The 22,638-nt window shown below is 41.0% G+C and overlaps 1 protein-coding gene across 3 annotated transcripts in view; it reads left to right on the top strand.

Annotated features, from left to right (window-relative positions):
• Nucleotides 1–352: 352 nt before the first annotated feature.
• LOC308051652 (E3 ubiquitin-protein ligase KCMF1) overlaps nt 353–22,638 on the top strand; it is a 57,030-nt gene continuing 34,744 nt past the window's right edge. The window contains exons 1-2 of one of the 3 annotated variants that reach the window (XM_080362215.1): nt 353–828; nt 12,063–12,164. Coding sequence is in view for 1 of the 3 variants with exons in the window: in XM_080362214.1 (XP_080218340.1) it covers nt 813–828 (16 nt within the window). In the remaining 2 variants the exon portion in view is untranslated. Of the gene's footprint in view, nt 829–1,105; nt 1,238–12,062; nt 12,165–22,638 lie in introns of those variants that run through there. The other 2 variants (XM_080362214.1, XM_080362216.1) reach the window with 2 other exon arrangements.

Consider the following 22,638-nt stretch of genomic DNA (forward strand, 5'->3'; position numbering starts at 1 on the left):
GAACACTTCTGGCAGAAGTACTCTGCGGGCCTGACAAAGGGGGAAGAGGAAAAAAATAAGAAGGAAGTCATCCCTGTGCCCGCCCTGGAGTACGCAGTGAGCCGTTCCCCAAAGCTACCAGAACGCCTAACGCTATCAGGAACTGAAAAACTGGTTAGGGGCATGGGCACAGGTCTCTGCCACTTTTTCTCCTTCCTTTTAAATAAAAAGCTAATCAGCGTCTGTCCACCAGTTCAGACGGACCCTGGCGTCTACTCTGCCGCCGCTGGGCCCCGTTACCTGCGCCGCTTCCACCTCCAGCGCACACCGCCAGACCTCCCCGCGGCGCCCCGCCGGCAGGGCCCGCCACCGCCCTCAGCTCTCGGCCCGGCAGCCTGCGCGGGAGGGCCGCCGCCCCGGCGGGATATTTCCTCTTCCTCCCGAAGCGCGGCCGGGGCGGGAGGAGGAGAAAGGGGAAGGGGCCAGGAGCTCTCCAGCGCAGCGGGCAGCCCCACCGCCGTTGTCGCTGCGGCAGCAGGCGGAGCGGGAGGCGGCGCCAGCAGCCTGTGGGGCCCAGAGTCACAGTGTCACGGCGCCCGGGAAGCCGCTGCCGCCGGATCCGCCCCCGCAGGGCAAGCGAGGGAGGAGGAGGAGGAGGAGGGAGGACGGCTCCTCGCCGCCTCTGGTATTTTTGCCCCCTTCTCGGCCCTGCCCCCGTCCCTGCGCCTCTCGCACCGGGGCCCCGTGTGTGCGGCGGCGGGCCAGGCCGCGGCGGCGCCTGAGCAGCCCGCGGGAGCCCCGAGACGGGCCTAGGCCGTCGTCTCTAGACTAGGATGTCCCGACATGAAGGTGAGCGGCGCGGGCCCCCAGGCCGCGGCGGCGGGGGCGCGTTTCGCGGCTCGGCCCGGCGTTAGGGCCTAGCGTGGCACCCTCTCGGGCGGATCATCATGGCGCCGCCGCCACCGGGAGGGGGGCCCGTGGAGCCGGCGGCGGAAGGAGGCCGCGGAGGGCGGCGGCCAGGCCTCGCTCTGCAGCGTCATGGGAGGGGAGGCGGCCGCGGCGGTTACGGCCCGTTTCTCCCCGCGGCCGGTGGCTTACCCGGCCGCCTCCCTCTCCGCCCCTCTGGGCGCAAAGCCGGGGCCTGCCGCCGCGCGCGGCCGGGAGCGGACCGGCAGCGGGCTCTTCCTTCCTTCTCCTCCCGCATCTACGCCTGAAGGACGGGAAGGCGTACGAGGCGTCCCCGGCGAGCCTGGCTGAGGTGGGCGGCGGCGCGGGGCGGCCTGCCGACGTGTCAGCTGCCGTGGCGGGTCAGGCCGGGCACAGCGTCCCCGGCGCCCCGGGTGAGCGATGCGGCTGGGATCCCGGCAGGAAGGCGGCCTGGCACCCTGGGGGAAGCGGGCTGAGAGCGAGGCCTCTCTTCGTGCTGGGTGCCGCGGGTGGGGAGAGGAGCTGGGCCCCGGCGCGGGGCCTGGGGGAAGAGGTGTGCAGGCAACCTGCGTGGCCCTGCCGAGGGGTGGCCTGTGTGCTGGTAGCCGCAGGAGTTGAGCGTTTTCTCTCTGTTTTGTGGTAGAGGAAACCAGTGCTGATCTAGTGGCGTGTTTTGAGACACTAAGAGAGGCCATCAGAGAAACGCGTTTGGCGTGTTTTCCCTGGTCTCGCTGGCTTTTCTGCCGTGGCTGATTTCAGTGGATAGTTTAGAACTGGTCAAAAGGAGAAGGATGGAGAGAGACCTGGAATATCTACAGGAAGAAGGTCGGATTGTGAAAACAAAAGAGAAGGTCGCTTGATTTTTCTGTCCTTTTTTACCATCGGGTGAGGTGCCTGGACCAGTATCGACATACTTTGTAAACCCCGGGGTTGTCACCTGAAAGTGTAACTTTCTGCCGTGTTAGGAACTTAATTCAGCACCTGTCTCCACTTTCTCTCTTATCTGATTTCTAGTTTATCTGTTTTATGTAATCTTAAAATGTTTGGACAGAATCGTTATAGGATATTTTAATATTTTTGGCTAATAGTGCTGGTTTCTAGTTGGAAGCTTGGTGCTGGACAATGGTACATATAATGGATTTTCAGTGTGCTCTCAATACTTTGCAAACTTCTTGTTTGTGCACCTGTGTGTGCTTCTGAATCTAGTAGCTTTTTTAAATTAAAATTTAGTAGGAGTACCAAATTCTTCCTTTCTCATCCCACCCTCTCCCCTTACAAAATACGTATTTTTCCTAAGAGGGTGGAAATGCAGGATTTGTTGATGATGAGAGATGCAGTTTCTAACAATAGCGAATGAAACTATTATTGATCACAAAGTTGTTGTTGGTGATGTTGTGGGACTGTGCAGTCTGTAACTCTCTGCTGTGATGCGTGCATACATGATACTCTCTTTAAAGTACAGTGGTAGGAAAGAAGATTTTCAAGCTTCAACTAGTCAGTATTATGGAAGTCATATCATGTGTTGTTCTTCAGTGTTTTTCAGTGATAAGTGCATGGACTGTTACAAAAGGTGGTGATGTGTGCTGAAAAGGCATTTCATTCCCAGAGCAGCCTTTTTATTAAGGCAGAGGAAATTTGGAAGTAGGTTTCCTTGTAAGTATATTTCTGATGGAGGCTATATATTCTGTTGTGTGTTAGGTTCTGTTTGTAGCAGGGAAAATTATGTTATCTTGCCTGTATACTTGTTGATATTGTTAGAAGGAGTGACTGTTAATGAAGCCAGGCTTAATATTCTCTTTCTGAACCAGTTTCATCAGTGTTTGTTCTTTCTAGACATGCCTAATATGGAAAAATGGAAATAATTTCCTTTCCTGATAAGTGAGTGTGAGTTTGGTAATTTTGTATTGCAGATGTGAACTCCTTAGTCTGCCACTTTATCCTTGAGATACATTTTTATTAAAAAACTGATCAGTTTCTTAACTTCTCAGTGATTCTCCTCTTTACACTTCAGCTGTTTTGTTTTATGCAAGTTCAATATGAGTTATTCTAACTCATATGAAAGACATGCTTTTCCAGCTTCATGGAAAAGTGGCCTGGAGACGTAATTTTGTTAGAAATCCTTAGAAATGAAATATTGAATAAAAGTAATTCTTATTTCAGTTCTGTCACTCATAGGTGACAGTTTTTGATCTAATGTGACTAGTTTGAGAAGGACTGTCTTGGAAGAATATGGTATAGGGGAAAAGCAAGCTTTAATCATGTTTAGTAAGTGATATCTTTTCTGCGTGTTTCCTTTAAAATGGTCCATCCTCAAAGCTGCAAGCAAGATTTATTGATTGCTCCTGACAGAGTCTGGATATTGTACCAGTTTTATGATGGGAAAGTAAATCTCTAGAAGGGTAAATGCTGGAGAAGTTAGAACTCCAAGGTCTCGGGAATTTAAATAGACCATGAAGCATCTGATTGAGATTTAAGCTTACTTTCCATTAGATTTTCTTGACTACTTTCTTTGGTGTAGTAATACCTAAAATAAAATCAGGCATGGTTTTTTTTGGCTTTTTTTTTTTTTTTTTTTTTTTTTAAAAGATATTTTGTTATCCTCCAGAAAAAGTCTGGGCATAGCCCACCTTTTCAGTGTGCTATTTCGCACATGACCTCTGGGCTCACATTTCTCCTGAAATCAGGAAAATGGATGCAACTAGAACTTGAAATATTGTTGCTCTTTCTTCAAATGTTCATTCAGCGTTAAAGAGACTGTATTGGTAATACTGTCAGGAGTATCTGTTAGTGTGTATCTGCCTCTTGCTATTGGTAGTTGCTTCTAATTTTTCAAAACCCATTTTTGTTGTGTTATGTGAAGAGACTAGTTGTTCTCTGCCTTTGGTTTTCTAGAATGCAACATGAGGTCATCCCCTAGTCTTGGATTTCATGTTGTTCCCTTTATAGGACTGTCAAGCTGTGTTTCTCTGGGTTAGCCCCTCTGTTGAGGAGTATGTGGTGGTGTAGTATTTGGCAGCCTACAAGGAGCAGCTAGGTTTGTTTTTTTTTTTTTAATACCCTGGAAAGTATATCAGAGGGTATTTTGCATGTTAAAGATTTTTTTTCTGTGGATATACATCTGGCAATGATGCTCTTTTATGGCAGTAGACACCACCTAGGAGAGCAGAAGAACAGAGAATCACAACTTCCAGGAATATAACTGTAAAGCCATTTTTTTCAAATTCTTTTGTGAAACTAGGTTGCTGGAGCATTACTGGTCATACAGGGGCTTGGCTTCAGGTTCCCTACACCCAGCAGCTCCAGAGGGCTCACAGCGCCACACTGCCCGCACCTCCTGATTCTTAGTCTTGCACAGACTGCCAACTCACTCCCAGTCTGAGTTCCACACTTTTTCTTATTTTCACTAAGGCATGTATTCTTCAAGCTTCAGAGAGCTAGCAGCAATGCAAATGGTGGGGTTTTTTTGATGGTATCCATTAGTCAGTGTTTCTTAACCAACTGGCAAAGCTCTGCAGTTACACATAGTCCCATGTGGAGTTGCAAACGAATATTGGTAACAAAGCTAGGAAGTGAGAACAGTGACTGTCAGGACCATGGAAGTTTCCAAATATTCTCACCTGGCTTCAAGCACCCTGTATTTGAGTGAGCTGAAGTCTCAGTGCTCCTCTTTTTTTGTATGTATAAATGTCTTGCGTAGAGATCCTTTACATCAAGTGCTTATTTGTAGTAGAAGGGTAAATTAGTACATCTGAAAGAAATACTCAGAACTTGGTCTTTGAAATTTAAGAAATCCTAGAGTTACACTTGAATATATAGCAACCACTTGAAAACAGCTAATGTATGGGTAGTGTAAGCTCCTATCTTCTAGCTGTTCAATGAACAGATCAGGAGTCTGAGCTGATGACATTTTCTGTATGATCACTCTACAAAACATAAGTAAAACTTCATACATTAACAAACTTCTTGAAAACATTAAAAGACAGAGTAATTTCCCTCCTTCTAATTACTCAATAGTTGTGTCGTACTTGAGCTGCAGAAGGGTACTACAAACTTCTGTCAAGACAAATAACATTCATCAGTTTGTGCCTAACTGTTAATATTTAGTGTAGTGTTAGTTATAGAATTACCACTAAATGCAGAATTAATCTATTTTTTGCATGTAAAACCATTCAGGTAACAAGACAACATATTTTTCATACAAAGTGCTCAAGATACTGTGTTGGTGAAATACTGCATTTAATAATGAAACATGCATTTGTGAGACGTGTTACAGCTTGCTGTATTCTGTTGCATTTTAATACTCTGCTTGCGTCTTCTCCAGACATGGAATTTTACTATTCCACAATACAGAATGACAGATTTTTTTCATTTGTTGCTGCTACTCAGATCTGTTTGGTAAAAAATAAATCCAGATTAAGTTGTCCATGTAACATAAAACAGTGATTTTTTTTTTTTTTTTTAATTTGCACTAATATTTGGCTCTGACGAAGCACTTTCTTACTCTGTATGTAAAAGTATTTCATACTATTGCTAGCTTTGCTCTATGGTAGCATATTAACGCGTATAATTACAAGTGTAGTGCAGTATCTGAAAATGCATTGGTGTGATAATTTAACTAGTGAGAGCTATGTTTAGAACATAAATAACTGCAAATGTGATTAGAAATACTGGAACACAGCAATCCACTTTATTGTTAAACTGTTGCTTACTTTCAGTGAGAAACTGAATCATCATTTAATAACGAAAGGAGCTTGGGCACACAAATCTTTTAACTAGCAAGTTACTGGTTTTGAGGAAGATAGGTTTTCATTTAAATGAAATTTCTGGCTCTGATGGTTTAGGAAACATACTGTGTGTGAACTATAATGCTACTGTCCCTGTGAAGTCTGTCAAGAAGGTCCGCCAAAAATATGTGGAAAGAGAGACCATTTTTCTTAGGTTTATGATAAGAAGTAATGCCATGGTTCAAATATTCTTTGGGAAACAGGAGAAAAAGATTAGGTTAAGTGATCGATGTTGAAAGGTTGATAGCCAGTATCTTAAGCAGAAAAATTGGGACAGAATTTTGATACTTTTAACATTATTGGGTGGGGTTGAAGGGAGAAGACCATGGTGAAATAACTCCAACTTCCAAATTTTTGCTTGAACTAGCGGTGACCAGAAGGGATTCAGATGAAGCTTACAGAGCCACGCAAGTTGCTTGAGCCATACTGGGCAAATACAATTTGTACATATTATATAAAAAAAAAAAGCTTTTCAAATACCTTTGCATGTCTACATTACTGATAATATTTGAGGAAGAGTAGGGGTGTCACTGTTCATAGTTGCCTTTATTGTTGTTACTTCAGTTACTGTTAAGAAATACAAAAATGGAACGGTGACTAGTACCAAAAGTGTTAGTACATTCAAGAAGCTGCTAGACACAGCAGCAGATTGGACGAACAGCACTAAGGAGTTGGGATGTGCCAGAGTTTGGTTACATGGACAGCAGTAATTCAACCTTCTTTGAGTGTCTGCATTGTGTAATTACACAGCTGCATACTACCTACTCCATACCACCCCTCTCTCCCTCCCTTAGGATGTGTTGGAGGGTTTTGTATGTTAGACCACTGATCTGTGTTCGGGAGTGTATAGCAAATGGGTAGGTAGAAAGAAAGGATGGCTGAGGTGTTGATGGCAGAGTTTTGTTCTGGAAAGTTGGATTGACCCTCCCTCCTGTCCTCTGCAGCAGAGCTGATGTGAACTGCTAGGCAAATCCCTTTGGCAAGAATTCACAGGTATCACAGTATCACAGTATCACAGTATGTTTGGGATTGGAAGGGACCTCAGAAGATCATCTAGTCCAATCCCCCTGCTGGAGCAGGAACGCCTAGGTGAGGTTGCACAGGAACATGTCCAGGTGGGTCTTGAATGTCTCCAGAGAAGGAGACTCCACAACCCCCCTGGGCAGCCTGTTCCAGTGCTCTGTGTCACCCTTACTGAGAAGAAGTTTTTTCTCAAATTTAAGTGGAACCTCTTGTGTTCCAGCTTGATCCCATTGCCCCTTGTCCTATCATTGTTTGCCACCGAGAAGAGCCTGGCTCCATCCTCATGGCACTCACTCTTTATATATTTATAAACATTAATAAGGTCACCCCTCAGTCTCCTCTTCTCCAAACTAAAGAGACCCAGCTCCCTCAGCCTTTCCTCATAAGGGAGGTGCTCCACTCCCTTAATCATCTTGGTTGCCCTACGCTGGACCCTCTCCAGCAGTTCCCTGTCCTTCTTGAACTGCGGGGCCCAGAACTGGACACAATATTCCAGATGAGGTCTCACCAGGGCAGAGTAGAGGGGAAGGAGGACCTCTCTTGATCTACTAACCACCCCCCTTCTAATACATCCCAGGATGCCATTGGCCTTCCTGGCCACAAGGGCACAGTGCTGGCTCATGGTCATCCTGTTGTCCACCAGGATCCCCAGGTCCCTTTCCCCTACACTGCTCTCTAATATGTAATTTCCCAACCGATACTGGAACCTGGGGTTGTTCCTGCCTAGATGCAGGACTCTACACTTTTCCTTGTTAAATTTCATTAGGTTATTCCCCGCCCAACTCTCCAGCCTGTCTAGGTCTCGCTGGATGGCAGCACAGCCTTCTGGCGTGTCAGCCACTCCTCCCAGCTTAGTGTCATCAGCAAACTTGCTGATAGTACACTCTATTCCCTCGTCTAAGTCGTTAATGAATATATTGAATAATACTGGCCCCAGTACTGACCCCTGAGGTACTCCACTAGATACTGGTCTCCAACTAGACTCCGCACCATTGACTACCACTCTCTGGCTTCTCTCCTTAAGCCAGTTTGTAACCCACCTCACTACTCTATTGTCTAGACCACACCTCCACAACTTAGCAACTAGGATGCTGTGGGAGACTGTGTCAAAGGCTTTACTGAAGTCAAGGTAGACCACATCCACGGCTCTGCCATCATCCATCCACCTTGTAACATTCTCATAAAAGGCTATGAGGTTGGTCAAGCATGACTTACCCTTGGTAAAGCCATGCTGACTGCCCCTAATAACCTTCTTATCCTTGATATGCCTTGAGATAGCACCAAGGATAAGTTGTTCCATTACTTTCCCAGAGACAGAGGTGAGGCTGACCGGTCTATAGTTACCCGGGTCCTCCTTCTTGCCCTTTTTGAAGATTGGAGTGACATTTGCTTTCCTCCAATCCTCGGGCACCTCTCCCGTTTCCCAAGACTTGGCAAAGACGATGGTGAGCGGTCCAGCAATGACCTCAGCCAGCTCCCTCAGCACTCGCGGATGCATCCCATCTGGACCCATGGATTTATGGATGTCCAGTCTATTTAATTGCTGCTTAACCCAGTCCTCATCAACTAAAGCAAGCTCCTCCATTGACCTGGCTTCATCTGGGGTCTCAGGGGTACAGGGCTCCCCAGGACAGCCTCTGGCAGAGTAGACAGAGACAAAGAAGGCATTCAGTAATTCTGCCTTCTCTGTATCTTCCGCCACCAGGGCACCCACCCCATTCCTCAGTGGGCCTACATTGCCTCTGGTATTAGTTTTATCCGCTATGTATTTGAAAAAGTTCTTTTTGCTGTCCTTGACCCCTCTTGCCAGCTGTAATTCTAAGGAGGCCTTGGCTATCCTAGCTGCCTTCCTACATCCTCTAACAGCAGCCTTATATTCTTCCCAAGTGGCCAGCCCCTGCTTCCATGACCTGTAAATTCTCCTCTTCTGCTTGAGCATACTCAATACATTCCTATTCAACCACGCAGGCCTCCTGGCTCCCTTCCTTGACTTCCTATGTGTGGGGATGCTCTGATCCTGAGCGTGGAAGAAGCAATCTCTGAATGCAATCCAGCTCTCTTGGGCCCCTTTTCCTTCAAGCAGTCTTGCCCATGGGATTTCCCCCAGCAATTGCTTGAAAAGGCCAAAGTTAGCCCTGCTAAAGTCCAGGGTTGCAATTCTACTTGCTATTCTGTTCCTGCCACACAAGATGCTGAACTCCACCATCTCGTGGTCACTGCAACCCAGGCAGCCCTCAACCTTTACTGCTTCGACCAGACCCTCCTTGTTAGTGAGGATGAGATCCAGCAGTGCACCTCACCTAGTCGGCTCCTCCACCATCTGCATGAGGAAGTTATCATCAATGCACTGGAGGAACCTCCTGGACTGTGGCTGGCTGGCTGAATGGTCCTTCCAGCAAACATCAGGGAAGTTAAAATCACCCACAACAACCAGGGCCTGTGACTGCGAGGCCACTCTCAGCTGCCCATAGAAGGCCTCATCAACTTCCTCAGCCTGATCTGGTAGCCTGTAACAGACGCCCACAACAGTGTCACCCCTGCCAGCCTGCCCCTTGATCCTGACCCATACACTCTCAACTCGCTCATCATCCACTCCTGGGCAGAATTTAGTACATTGTAGTTGCTCTCTCACATAGAGAGCAACTCCACCACCACGCCTGGCTGGCCTGTCTTTTCTGAAAAGGGCATAGCCATCCATGACCACATTCCAGTCATGTGAACTGTCCCACCATGTTTCTGTAATTGCCACCAGGTCATAATCTCCCAGCCGAACATAGGATTCTAACTCCTCCTGCTTATTCCCCATGCTGCGCGCATTGGTGTACAGGCATTTCAGGGAGCGAGCAGAGCACTCCCATTTCTCCCTAGGAGCATAGGAGGCCACCTGGTCCTCATCAGTTTTAGAATGCTAAGCTTTTAGCTGTTTGTTCCTCATGTTATGAAGGCTTGATTTGAGATTTTTGTGATCTGAGCATTTACAACTGCAACTGTAGTAACTGAGCAGTACACTTTGAAAAATCAAAGATTCTGAAAAATCTGTTCTTTGACATTTCAGGTTGGGCAACTGGATTTAGTGGAGTTGTGGTTCTAATCTTTACATGCCTTGGTTTCCGTCTGTTTCAAGAGAAGGAAAATACTGCTTAGAAGTGCTGTTAATTTGTTGATATTTGTGCTGCACCAGAACGCTATAGTGAAATAGTTGCAGGAAAAGACACTGATAAAATCCATAGTTAATGCAATTTTTTGTAAGTATGTCATAAATAAAGACTCAGACTGACCAATGATGATAAAACAAATATTTTTTTAGTTTGTTTACTGAACACCATATGCTTTGCTGCACTGAGGTGGTGTCTTTCTAGAAAGGAATGTAATTGTGTTAGATTGCATTTCCTATTCTGATAATGGATTGATACTATGATACATGTATTTTAATATGAGCAAGATTGTGAGTTTTGAAGAGTGTTTTGTTTGTTTTTTCTGTTGCTCTTGGAATCACTTGGGCTAAATTCTACACATCCCGTGCATTCTTTACAGGATTTGGAGTAGATGAGTGGGTTTGGTAGCAGTAGGTTCTGGAAATGGAGTCATAATGGAGAAGAGATATACAAACAACTATAGACAGTAATGCTGCTCACCCATACAGAAACATCGTTATAAGGCACTGTGAGCAGCTCAGGCACACTAGTTTCAGAGAACTCAAAAAGAGTGCTGTGAGTGATTCAGAACACATATGTGAGGGAATTACTGCATGGATGGAAATTGAAAAGGTGTTTGCTGCAACAATGCTGATATGGAGAGGGAAGCTGAAAGAAAGGCATCATCTGCGTGAAAGTGTAATCTTCCCTTTTGAACAAAGGAGGATATTTCATGAATTCAAGAGGGTAATTAAAACTGAAGTGCTTTTTCATACAGTAGGTAATGAGATTGTGGAGAATTTTTTCACTAAAGATTCTTGAGGCTACCTAGTATCCAGATTAAACAATTAAAGTTTTGGATTTCATCTTAAATTTTATACTCCAGGTTTCTTAACTTTTTCAGATTCGAATGTGGCTGTTGAGTATCTCAAATCTTATGTCTCATTTTGTTCCTGCACCTTTCCCTGAAGCATCACCTGAATATCTGTTTTGAACTTTCTTTTACTAGTTTTTGTGCATGTGGTCCTTACAGTTATCCACATTTTTATCTTTGCAAAGCATTATTACAGTTAATTTTGACACAATGAAGACCATTTTGCATTCAGTGTGGAGCACAGAGACAAGCTCATTAGTTTAGCTGTTTTAGAATATATATGTAAACCCAAGGTTTCAGTTTAGAGCTATTTTAAAAGTTTTATTTGGCTTACTGACACTGTTGATAAGTGAGGTCTGTACCAAGTGTCTTCATCTTTAGTATGAATTCTATCACTCACATAACTGCTCTTCACCCACAGGATTCAGAATTGTATTTCAAAGTTATGTGCAGGTGGTAGCTGGATTTCTGCCACTTGAAGTCATTGGTTCTAGTTCGGAATTCAGTTTCAAGTATGGATACAAGTCACTGGAGCCTCTGACATATGTGGGAAAATTTACTCTTCTTCCCCCATGTTTATTCTGAGAATGTAGTTAAAGTGTTAGGAAGAGGATGGAATTTGGTTTTGGTAATTTTAATCTTTTTCAATGTTAAACTATTTAAATGATTTTTTTTTTTTTTAGGTTGACTAAGCCTATGATTTGTCTTTGTACAAGAATTCCTCTTTTTATTGCCCATTTGTCACCCTGCAGTGAATTTCATGTGTGTTAATTCTTTCTATTGTGATCGCTTTATTTGGAGCTTTTAGAAGACTTTCTCTAAAAGTCGCCCGATTTCCAGTTGGAGAACCTGTGTGGAACTTTTTTATTAAAACTAAACAGGGAAACAGGAAACCATGATGTTTCTCCCATTTGCATGTGGGATATCAGGTAGGGATTTTATGTCTTGTTAGAAGGCACTCAGGAAAGTCTCCTGAAGACTCCATTGCGCTTAGTTTTAAAGATGCAATTGCATTCTTAGAAATTTTTGACTCACTGGAACATTTCAGTGACATACACTGTTCGCACCTATCACTTCATACAGCTTCCCTGTGGTATTTAAAATTAGTTTTTAATTTCAGTATTTGCATAGAATTTCACATTTTAATCAAAATACTATTGATTCTGTTCCATGCTTGATCTGGATCATCCCACTGCCATCAGTGACAAAATCCAGCTGAAGAAAGACACCAACTTAAAATCATTAAAAATATATCGCAAAAGTAAGATGAAGCAACAAAGCTTTTTTTTTTTTTTTTTAATCATAACTTTTTTTTTTTTTTTTTTTTTTCCCTTACCTCAGGTCAGATTTGGTCTTCCCTCATCACTTCTGCCACTTCCTGGTGCCAGATTCTTTTTGGGAGGCAATGTTTCTTGTCTTGACTGACAAGAGGTGCTGTCTCTGGTAGGATAAATGATCTTTGGTTTCCTTCTTTTTGTCTTTGATCTCTTTTACCCTCTTATTTAATTGTCATTGTTCTTCCTTCCCTTTGCTGTGCTCTCCCTCTGCTACTTTGCTCAGTAGCATGCGCTAGGGTGGGATTCTCAAAAACACCCCGGGCAGTGGTAGACCCAGATTGAACCTGGGCCTGCCTCTATAAGCCTCTTTGATTGAAAATCCAAGCTTTAGTGTTTCTTGGTAGCACAACTAGCCATTGCTTATTTCAGAAAATAGCTGTTGCTGTAAATGTTTTCAGGCAGCAGTTTCTCTGCCCTTTTAAAGACATTGATTTGTGGTTTATTTCTTAGTTTAGTTTAAGTGGCTTTAGTAACTAGTCCAGGTTATGACAGGTTCTTTCATTATTTGTTGAGGGGAGCCATTGTTTACATAACTTCAGTAACAGTTGCTTCGTAGTGTAAATTATATTTATGGTCTGACTTCTGTTAGCTTATTGATACTAAAGCAGCCAGTATTCTTGGCTGAAGATGATTATTTCTAGCCAGCTGTCTTTGACTGTATTTACCCCCAAAAACTGAAAGGATGAGGTGAAGTATTTATGTATAAACAGTGTAGAAATTAGCATGAACTAATGTGACAGATGGAATGAAGCTGTTTGAGAATATCAGTATTCATATTAGGATTTTAGTTTTAAACAAATTTCTAAATAAATTCTGTACGTCTACAGACCAACATTGCTGGTCTCCAGATGCTTGATAGTATCAGAGGAATTTTGTGGCAGCTTCTGGAAATAAACACCTGAGTGTGTGCCTAGAACAACATGAGAATTACATGGAGGCATCCTGGAGGTGGCTGCTTGGACAGCAGTGCTGTGAGCTGTTAAACAGGTGATATTCTCTGGATACTCTATCAAGTGTCCTAGCACCAGCAGAAATAGATAATACGAGTTTTTCGAGGTCAGAAATGTGTTAAGACTTGAGTGATGGTCAGTAACTTCTGTATTCCAAATAAATTATTCTGTTAAGAAACAGTGTTTGGTCTTCACGGCAATATGTTTTTTGCATAATTTAACATTGTGTGTTTGTGTATTAGCTGTACAGGCTTAGAAATCAGTGTTCATCTGGAATGGATTTGAAACTGCTGGGCATCTGAGTGTAAACCTTTGTTGGTTGGACTTAATTTTTTGATAGTTAGAAGGAAATTATCTCTGAAGAAATCTATAATTGTCGCACAAAGGCTTGTCTGTGCTCAGGATACCATCACCTGACTTTCACTTCAACAAAGCAAATGTTTCAATTATTGCAAACATATGCATATGCTTTTAATAGAGGCAGTAACAATGAGATGTGCCTAACACAAATAGTATTTAGTGTACAGGTATTATGGTATATCAGTATCAAGCTGAAGTATGGATTGTCTCTAAAAATGGAAAATATCCATAGTAAAAAGGGTCTTGTGATTCACTGCTGAAATCAGGTCTGTTGGAGCAGCTTCACCAAGAGTGATAGTGGTGAACACACAACTGGACAGACACTGTTCTACCAATGCAGTTTCCAAAGTTTTCTTCTGACTTTATCTCCCTGCTTTCCAAAAGTAAGTAAGGCCACTGACTTTGCCACCTGAATTATTATGGGGGATTGGACTAGATGATCTTTCGAGGTCCCTTCCAATCCCTAACATTCTGTGATTCTGTTGCTGTTGTTGTTTTTCATATGTCCAGAGTAGACTTTTTCCATAAACTTACCTGTGGAAAATGAGGTAAGATTGGGAAAGAGAATTCAGGATACTTTTGAAGAAAAAGACACCTAAGCTTTGCAAAAGTAACCTGTAGAGAGTGCAGAGTTTTCTACACCATGACTAAACTTTTTTCAATTTACATATGTGTAGATAGCTCAGGTGATCTTAATTCCATACCTGTCTTCTATCGTTTGTGGTGTTCTGACAAGATTAAAATGTCAGCCTAGTTTGATCACTGACTGTACAGATGGAAGTTGGTTACTTCTGCTATAAACCATGACCATTTTTTTTTATTGTTTAGACTTTTATTTGTTAATTATATTAGTTAGATACCTTACAGATTTAAGAAGATGGAGTAGAAGCTGACAGAGTGTCTTGGCTCAGGAGGAGGTCAGTTACATTTTGCAGCTTTCTTCTCCCTTGTTTATCTTCAGTTTTGCAAAACTGTAAAGGTGAATAAACCCTCCTGAATACAGAAAGATTGGATGCTTTGATCTGCAAGTATCTTCTACCAGGTTGTTTTGGTGTAGGGCCTGTGAATTGCCAGGCAGAATGTGACAGCATATAGTGTTCCTCATTCAGGAAGACTTTTGTGAGGAGCTGAGAATACAGCTTCAGACTTTGCTATAGAAGAGTGACTTTATAAGTAAAGATTCCTTAGAATGTGACCTTCACTTTAAAAATGAAGAGTCCTTAGAATAATCGACTGTTACTATTCAAATTTGGAGTGGTAGACATAGCTATGAATAACATTCTTGTGTTATTCCAAACCACTATCTGAAAGTTTATTTAGAATCAGAGAATCTGCAGGATGCAAATCTAAGTTTAACTAATGAAGTCATGTAAAAAATAATGGAGGGTTGTAATAGGTTTGGGGTTGTTTTGCAGTCTGTTATGATATTATCCAACACTTAAGTATTGGAACCAGTTACTAGGAGGTGTCATGTTCATTGTATCTCAGAGCTCAGGTAATACTTTGTTCTTGGCAATATTCAGAATTAAAGGCAAATGACCAGAAAGGTGAAGGAGTGGATTGTCGAGAATTGCATGCTAGCATAAAGTTTTCTAGGCAAGAATAAAGTACTTTGGCGTGATAACTGATTGAGATATAGCACTTCAGCCTCTAGATTTGAGGAATTCTGTGATGCGTTTTTTTCAGAGAAAGTATTTCCTGTCAGCAGCTGATTAACTCTGTTTGTAGTGACTTCATTAAAATTTGTGTTCAGGTTTTTCCAAACCTATTTTTGCGTTCTTCTAATGTCCCTATTCACAAATTAATGCTTTTGAAGTAAGCAGACACTTCCTTAACTTGTGTGATATCGCATTGTATTAAATGTCCCTAATCTGTAAGATGACACTGCCTGCACAATCTTTCATAGTGCTGAACACAGGCAGATCATTTTAAAACTTACTTCAATTAAGGTATATCAGATTTGTTTGTACAGTTGGTTTTTCTCTTATCCTTAAAATACAGTTTGGTGCATTTTGTAACTGCAGCATGGCATCTGCACCCATAGTAGGTAGTGAGACCTAATGTGTATTGGTGTGTCCTGTTCTTGTTTCTTAACTTCGAAGTGAGGTGTATTTGATCTGTTTGGTAAAGTGCAGTATTATTAGGCACCTGCTTTGTTAATGTACTTCAGCAAATAAAAACATCTCTCTTATTTTTTTGATTTATTATACAAAAGCATATTTTTTTGTTAAAACTCAATTTCCAATTTTTTAGAAATCTATGGTAAACAAGATTTCCTTTTTTCATGTAGTTGTTTTTCAATTGTTAAATTAGATTCCTGTTCTGAGTATTCCTCTGCAACTGTAAGTTTCAGGCTGTTTCCATCTGTGTGATCCTTTGGGGAAATGCAGTTTTCTAAATGGTTTTGATATCGTTTAATTCTGAATGTTTTGCTCTAGAGCAAGGCTTAATGACTGTCTCTTTTCACAGTAAGGATAAGGGGCTTCAGAAAGCTTTTGTCTGAAGCAGGGTCATAAGCACTGTGTGGCACCTGTCTGACTCTTGTGGTGTAAGTCAGAGGACTTGGGAATTTGCTTCATTAAAATTTAATGTGAGGATTTGAGAGATCTGAGTGGCAGGATAAAACAAAAATCTATTTTTTTGTCTTTATTCTGCCTTTCAGTGTTTCTACCTGTAACAAAACAGCTACACTGAAACCACACTGATTGTTTTGCCCAGGGTTGTTTCTCCTTCAAATTGAATATAGGTGCTCTAAATACTGACTTCAATGTATCTTCAGCTTCTATGCAGATAACAATAGAGATTGTTTTTTCCTTTTGAAATTGTAAGTGGTAGCTTTCAGTTCCAGGAATAAAAATGAACTCTTCTTCCATCTTACATTTTTAATATGGTTGGGATGTTATGGTAAAATAATAGTGAAGATTATGAACTTACATTTAATGTTTTCTACAGTAAATTAGTCCCTTGTTATCTTGTTTGACAGACTTGCAATTATTTTTCATACTTGTCCCAAGTGATGCTTTCCTTTTTAGTGTGTTCAATTAAAAAAATCCCAATTCTGTAGTGTTTTTCCTGAGAATCGGGTTTACCTTGATAATAGGCTTGAACAGAATTTTTTAAAATGTTTTTTCCTAAATTAAAAAAAAAAAAGTATTTTTTTAAAAGATTGAGTTAATTACAGTAAAAAGACCTAAGTACTGAAGATTCATGAACTGTGATTAATAAATCAATGATGGCTTTTAATGTTTAGTGACAGATTGGAAGCAATTTAGGAAAATGACCTGGGTAATTTTCAAAGAGGGTGGTTAGTAAATTTTTCTGAAATCTAAGTTGGATATATGTGTAAAGGTTGAATGGGACTGTCAAGGAAGTGTTCAGAAGGCGATATCCTTACAGTCTTTGGTTCTTTATGCATATGTGGTATAAGAGAAGAAAAAACTACAATGAATAAAGATAAATTCAACTCTTCCTAATGAGAGGAAGAAAGAGAAAGGTAAGCATTTCAGTATGGCTTGGAAATGGCTGGGTTGCCAGGTATGAGCAATTAGCAAAGAAGTGTGTGCCACAGTGGATTGGAAAGGGAGGGAGGAATGGAACAAAGTCAGCTGTCATGTCATAAGCCAATGTAGTTTCTGCAGGCACATTACCAGCCTGAGAAGCTGTTCTCTGTAGCAAAGAGTGGGAGTAAAAGTGGTTACTAAGGCTATGTTCATAGTAAGAAAAATGCTTGAGAAAGCCCAGGGTAGAACACTGCTATTACTTAATACATTATGGGTTTTTAACCTCCTGTTGCAATTTTTAAAAATAAGTTTGTTATCATTCTGTCCTGTGTTCAAAGAAACTCAATTCAAGTTCCTAGGCCTCTTATGGTATTAAGGAAAGATAATTTATTTTTCTGACATTTTGGTGCCATTCAAGCTGATGATTTTGGAACAGGCTGTAAATGTTAAAATGTTGTGCTCCTCTCTGTGAACTTAGTTGGGTGATAGGTAGAAATCCAGGTATGGCTGCCTGCCATTTATCAGACCACCACTGCTTTCTTTAGTGAAGAGGAGAACCACTTGTTCTTTCCCTCCTTCTTGCAGCTGCTTTCTGGATCTGTTTCCCTGACATGAAAAGTCTGTGTATTTCCAGACCGCCCATCTTTAAGTCTCAGCTATCATGTTGTAATTGCAAGTTATTCGTGTGAGTGCTGGAGCATTTGCTGCATGAAAACTTCTCTCTTTCACTTCTAGCTCTGTGGTTGCCCAGCCAGTGCTGCCTGGTTCCTGCATTGCTGCCTGTACTGAATATTAACCTCTTCTCTGTGCTGCAGGAGAGAGAAGCTTGCCATGTTTGCCTCCTTTTGGAGTGTTTAAGTATCCTAAGAGGGTCAGGAGTGAGTCTGATGGTTCAAAAGGAAGTGAAACTGAGTGTGTATTCCAGACACCAGAGCATGAGTGTACCTAAATAGGATATTTAATTTCTGCTAAGTTTTTTGCAAAGGGAGGCATTTACATGAAAAATTGTTGAATTTTGTGGCTGCCAGGTGTATCGAGTATTGATATTTTTTCTTATCTACCTAAAACAGTGACACATAGAAAAGGGAGTCAAGGCTGTTGAGTCTTCACACACTTTAACTGATGTGTTCAGTTGAACCATACTACTCGGTTCTCTCCTATGCTTGATTGAACATGTCTTGGTCTCCTTGTTTGGTTTTTTTTTTTTTTTGTTTTTTTTGTTTTTTTTTGGTCACTCTTCTTAAATTACACTCGAAACCAAAATATGCAAAGGTTTTTTTTTTTTCTGATAAGATCACCTCTTAATGCTGCATACCTCAACAGAGAAGTACTAGTTAATCTGTTTAATTTCTTTGGGTGATTTTCTCAGTGTTTCCTTGTGTTTCTTAAACCTATAAAACTCATATATGTATGATGTTCCTTCCTCCAGCCCAGTTCTCTTTCAGTTCATGTTTGCTTCAGCTCAGTATTTCTGTTGTCTCTTTAGTCCTGAAATAAACTCGGGAATCTAGTGCTGTCCTATTAAATGAGAATCTTGGGCATTGATTTTTCTAGATGCAGGATTTAGGCAATCGCTGTTACTGTTATTTTCTTGCCCAAGCACTGTGTACAGCTTCCTCAGTTTAAGTATTTTTCTGTTAATAGAATTCACATGCTGTTTGCCATTTTCCAGATTAACAGAGTTGTTAAATAAGATCATGTCTGGTGCCATTCCCCTTTGCTGCCATGTTACAAACTTCCTGTGCTCTGATAAATGTGTTGCAATTTGCTTAATTTTAATGTGTTTTATGGTACTTTAGTAGGCTTTCATGTTGTGATGGTTTTGATGGTCAAATTAAATTATATTAATCTAGTGATGAAACATGTGAGACAAGACTGTCAAATATTAAATTAGAAATCCAGATCCGCTTGGTCAAAAATTCTTTGCAATGTACACAGTTTCTGGTTCTCCTTTAAAAGTCTTAAACATGTCTGGCAAAACCTTTCACTGTGAACCACTTCTCATGACTGGTTAAGAATTCTACTGTTTTCTAAATGTTTAGATATGTTAAATGTAATTATCTATTCAGAGAAGATACTAAATATTTTTGTTGAAAATATAGAAGTCTGTGGTACTGAGTGAAAACATCTTTGTACTGTAGGAGGCCAGGACTTAAAACTGTAATCTAGCTTTCTCTATCTGAATTTAAGAAACAATTAGTGAAGAGTGATCAGGATATGAAGCCTAGAAAACGCTATTTAGATTGTCAGTAACTACTTAATACACTTTTTTGGCTATCATATCTGGAGAAAAAGTGTTTTGTGGTGTTTGCACTAACTTGTAAAAGTAATAAAACAAAAAATAGAAGTCATAGCAAATACTGTTCTAGGAAACATAATAGCTCTCCTCTACTAAATATGGATTCCATATTTATATTTTGCTGAACAAAATTCCTTAGATACAAACAGGGTAGGCTAGATAAAAAATGTGTTTTGAGAATTAGTCTCCTGCAGCTGCATTCTCATATTATCTGAAAGAATTTCCAAGGACTTCTATGAACTTCTTCCCTTTTTGTCATTCATGCTTGCTTTCTGTATTTTAGCACAGGGATATGTATTATTTTGTCTATCTTTTCAATATAGCTAAGTTTGTTCTGTTATGAACGATGTGAAACTCTTCACCTAGCTTGTCAGGAAAGCAGGGGTTTTTTTGTATCATGGGCTGTATAGTGATTCTTGTTAAAATTACACCTAGATATCTAGTCCAGAGTTTTCAGCAGCCTCAAGAGTGTTTTCTGTTGATGCCTGTGGTGTGCCAGCAGTGTATTTAGAGAGATGTAAGAATCTGCAGATATGTATGTAAAATTTTTACAGAGAAAATGATTGCTCTTTTTGTTGTGTAGAGAGAATATATGTTTAATATTGACAAGAACTGATTGAGTTTGTGTATGTGCTTGTGCAGAACTTATTTTGGCCAATTTCAGGCAGAATAAATGAGCAGTATTTAAACCTCATCTTCCAGATTTATTAGTATAGTATCTCCTTTTTCAGTGATTTCATATGTAGGAAATGAACTTTGCAATGATTTTTGGACAGTGATCAAGAAATCTATATTGATTGTTGTTGCTTGATTTGAATATTTTTTGCAAAGGTGATATTTAAAATAATAAAAAAAAAAAGTTGCACGCACAGGGGTTAGCGTTATGCCATCTAAGAAAAAAACTTTACTGTTTCAGCCAAGGTGGTAGTAAAACCACAAGTGTTTCTGGTATCTATCTTAAAAAACCTTGAAACATTCACTTGATGTTTGTGTTTGCACTGATAGTGGCAAAATTGTTCTTGGACTTGCGGTGGGTGTGTCATTTGTATCATGGGATGCCATCTACTGGGCAGTGTGTTCAGTACCTATGAGATAATAGAGCCTGCCTGTGAGAGTAGTAAATTATTTAGGAGCTATCTATGAGTTATGTGATTAAGATGTTGAAGAACTACAAATATGTTGTTAGCATTTCAGTGGTTTTTTCAAAGGAGTAAAAACAGCCCTAGTTATTATATTTAGATATTGTGGCCTTCCTATTAAAGTTGGATCTGGAGAAGAGATGTTGAGTGATTTCCTGCGCTACCCCTCCACCCCGCCCCAGCCCCCCAATGTGAATTTTTGATGGTGTTTTAGGGAAATAGAAATGATCATAATGGTTGTTTTGTTCTTTGATTGTAATTCTACATTATTAAAATAATTTGTATAATCAAATAGAAATGAATAGGCTGACTTAGAAAGGTTACGAATTCAAATTAGGAAGCAGCAAAATGAATCTAACTAGCACAGTTTTACTTCATCCCTTTCACATAGGCCTCTAGGTAATAAGCTTAATTACCTGGCCAGATGCTAGTTTGTGTCTGGAGTGCTTTTCCTCGACTGCCTTGGTGCACAGGATAGCTTGCTCTCAGTTGTATATCTGAAAAAGAGATTCGAGGCAGTCAGCAGTGTGATGTTGTGCTGTCAGAATGGGAAGGCATGATGAATGAATTGGGAAATTCCAGAAAGAAAAGGTCAGTTTCATGGGAAAGGCAGGTGACTGTAGCTGTGGGGGGCCATCTCTCTCTCTCTTTCCTGCATGATTCCTGTGTGATGTTGGGTGTGTTCTGCAAGTGCTTACTAATAGTGCTTACTAATTGCTCATTCTGATGTCATGACTAAAACTGTTCTGTGTGTAACTTCCACAGTGTGGAATGTGAAAGCAAAAATCAAAAAACTTCCGGTAGCAGGCTGACTGACACTGTGTTAGAATCAAGGCTGCAACTTGCTGGGCCAGCTATAGTGGTCAGTTCTTTATTTTTAAATCAGTTCTAGACAAGTACCAAACACTGTGTCAGTAGGCTTCATGAAACTTGGTGACAACGGGTAGACAAGATGTCTGTTTCTGCTCCAGACTCAAGAGGAAGGAGGAGTGCTGTTCAGAAAACAAAAGCGTTTTGCCTTTCTGGTCTCATGTAGGCCTGATTCCCCCCTTTTCTTTCCAATTCCAAGTCAACATTATTTCTGCCTGCAGCTTTAATCCTACTGGTTCTTTTTGGAGACATGCTAGTCTGGTTGCTGCTTCTTCACCTCTGCTATAGGAAGATATTGCATGTTCGGCCCTCTTGCACACAGAATGAGAAAGGGGATGCAGTTGTTTTAGTTTCTTCAAGGGTATGGTGTGTGAATTTTCTGTTCAGCACTTGACACTGCAGTGATGATGCAGAATACTCTGTGTTGTAGATGTCCTGGATGTTTATTTTCATATTCTGCTTTAGTAAACATGTGAGAGAAAAAATAAGCAAAACCCAGAGTTTTATGGTTTGGCTGGCTTTCTGATGAAATTTTCACAGAAACAACAGAAGTTTCTGTTCCTAGAAATTAACCTCTCAAATTAGGCAGTCATCTGCATTAAGAGATTGGGCTATTAAAGTAAGAAGCATTTGGCACTTCTTTTTTAATGTTATCAAATGGCTTGTATTTTCCTATCTTCAGTCTTGGAAACAGCTGAACCACTAAAGTACAGTGTCTTGCTTTATGGCCTGGGGTTGTCACGTGGCATGTACACTACAGATGAGATAGCTGATCACAAGCAAATTTATTTAAAAAACCCAGCCAAACCAATGCAACCCACTGAAAGAGCATCTTACAGTGAAATGCACTATACAGGTTGCAGCCTTTTATTTATTCCACAAAAGAGGCATCACATCTGTTATAACTTCACTTGAAGGCTTAGGTTGGGGTTTTTAAAAAGTAATTTTGAAAGGCAGAAACCCTTAAGTTTGTCCAGCCCCCTGAAATTCAGTCATATTCTTAGGTGTAATTCCATCACTCTTTGAGAAGGGTGAATCCCTCTAGTACTTTAGGTAAAATGGGAAGAAATGCTTAAGTAACTGACATATTTACTCTGGAGAAGAAATAATTGACAGGCTAATTTTGTATCTATGTTGAACATTAAAAAACTTCAGTGGTCATTCTGAACACTGAATTCAAAACAGTACCTGAATTGCAGGTGGGAATGTTGGTTTTTGGACATTTAGCTGCTGAAGGGAATGTTAAATGAATGTCTTCAATGTGCTGCTAAAACAAAGGAGTTTAATTCTCAGGGATAGCACAAGGATTAAATACTGCTATCAGGAGCTAAATGTTGCTGGTTTCTCTGAATATTTCAGATGCAGGCTTCGTAGATGAGTGGATGACATTTTCTCTCAAATTTCTGAAAATGAAATGATGCATCAAAAGTAATGATAAAGTTCAGCAGCTCACATTGTTTGA

This window comes from Nesoenas mayeri (assembly GCF_963082525.1).
Source record: "Nesoenas mayeri genome assembly, chromosome: Z".
Classification (NCBI taxonomy): domain Eukaryota; kingdom Metazoa; phylum Chordata; class Aves; order Columbiformes; family Columbidae; genus Nesoenas; species Nesoenas mayeri.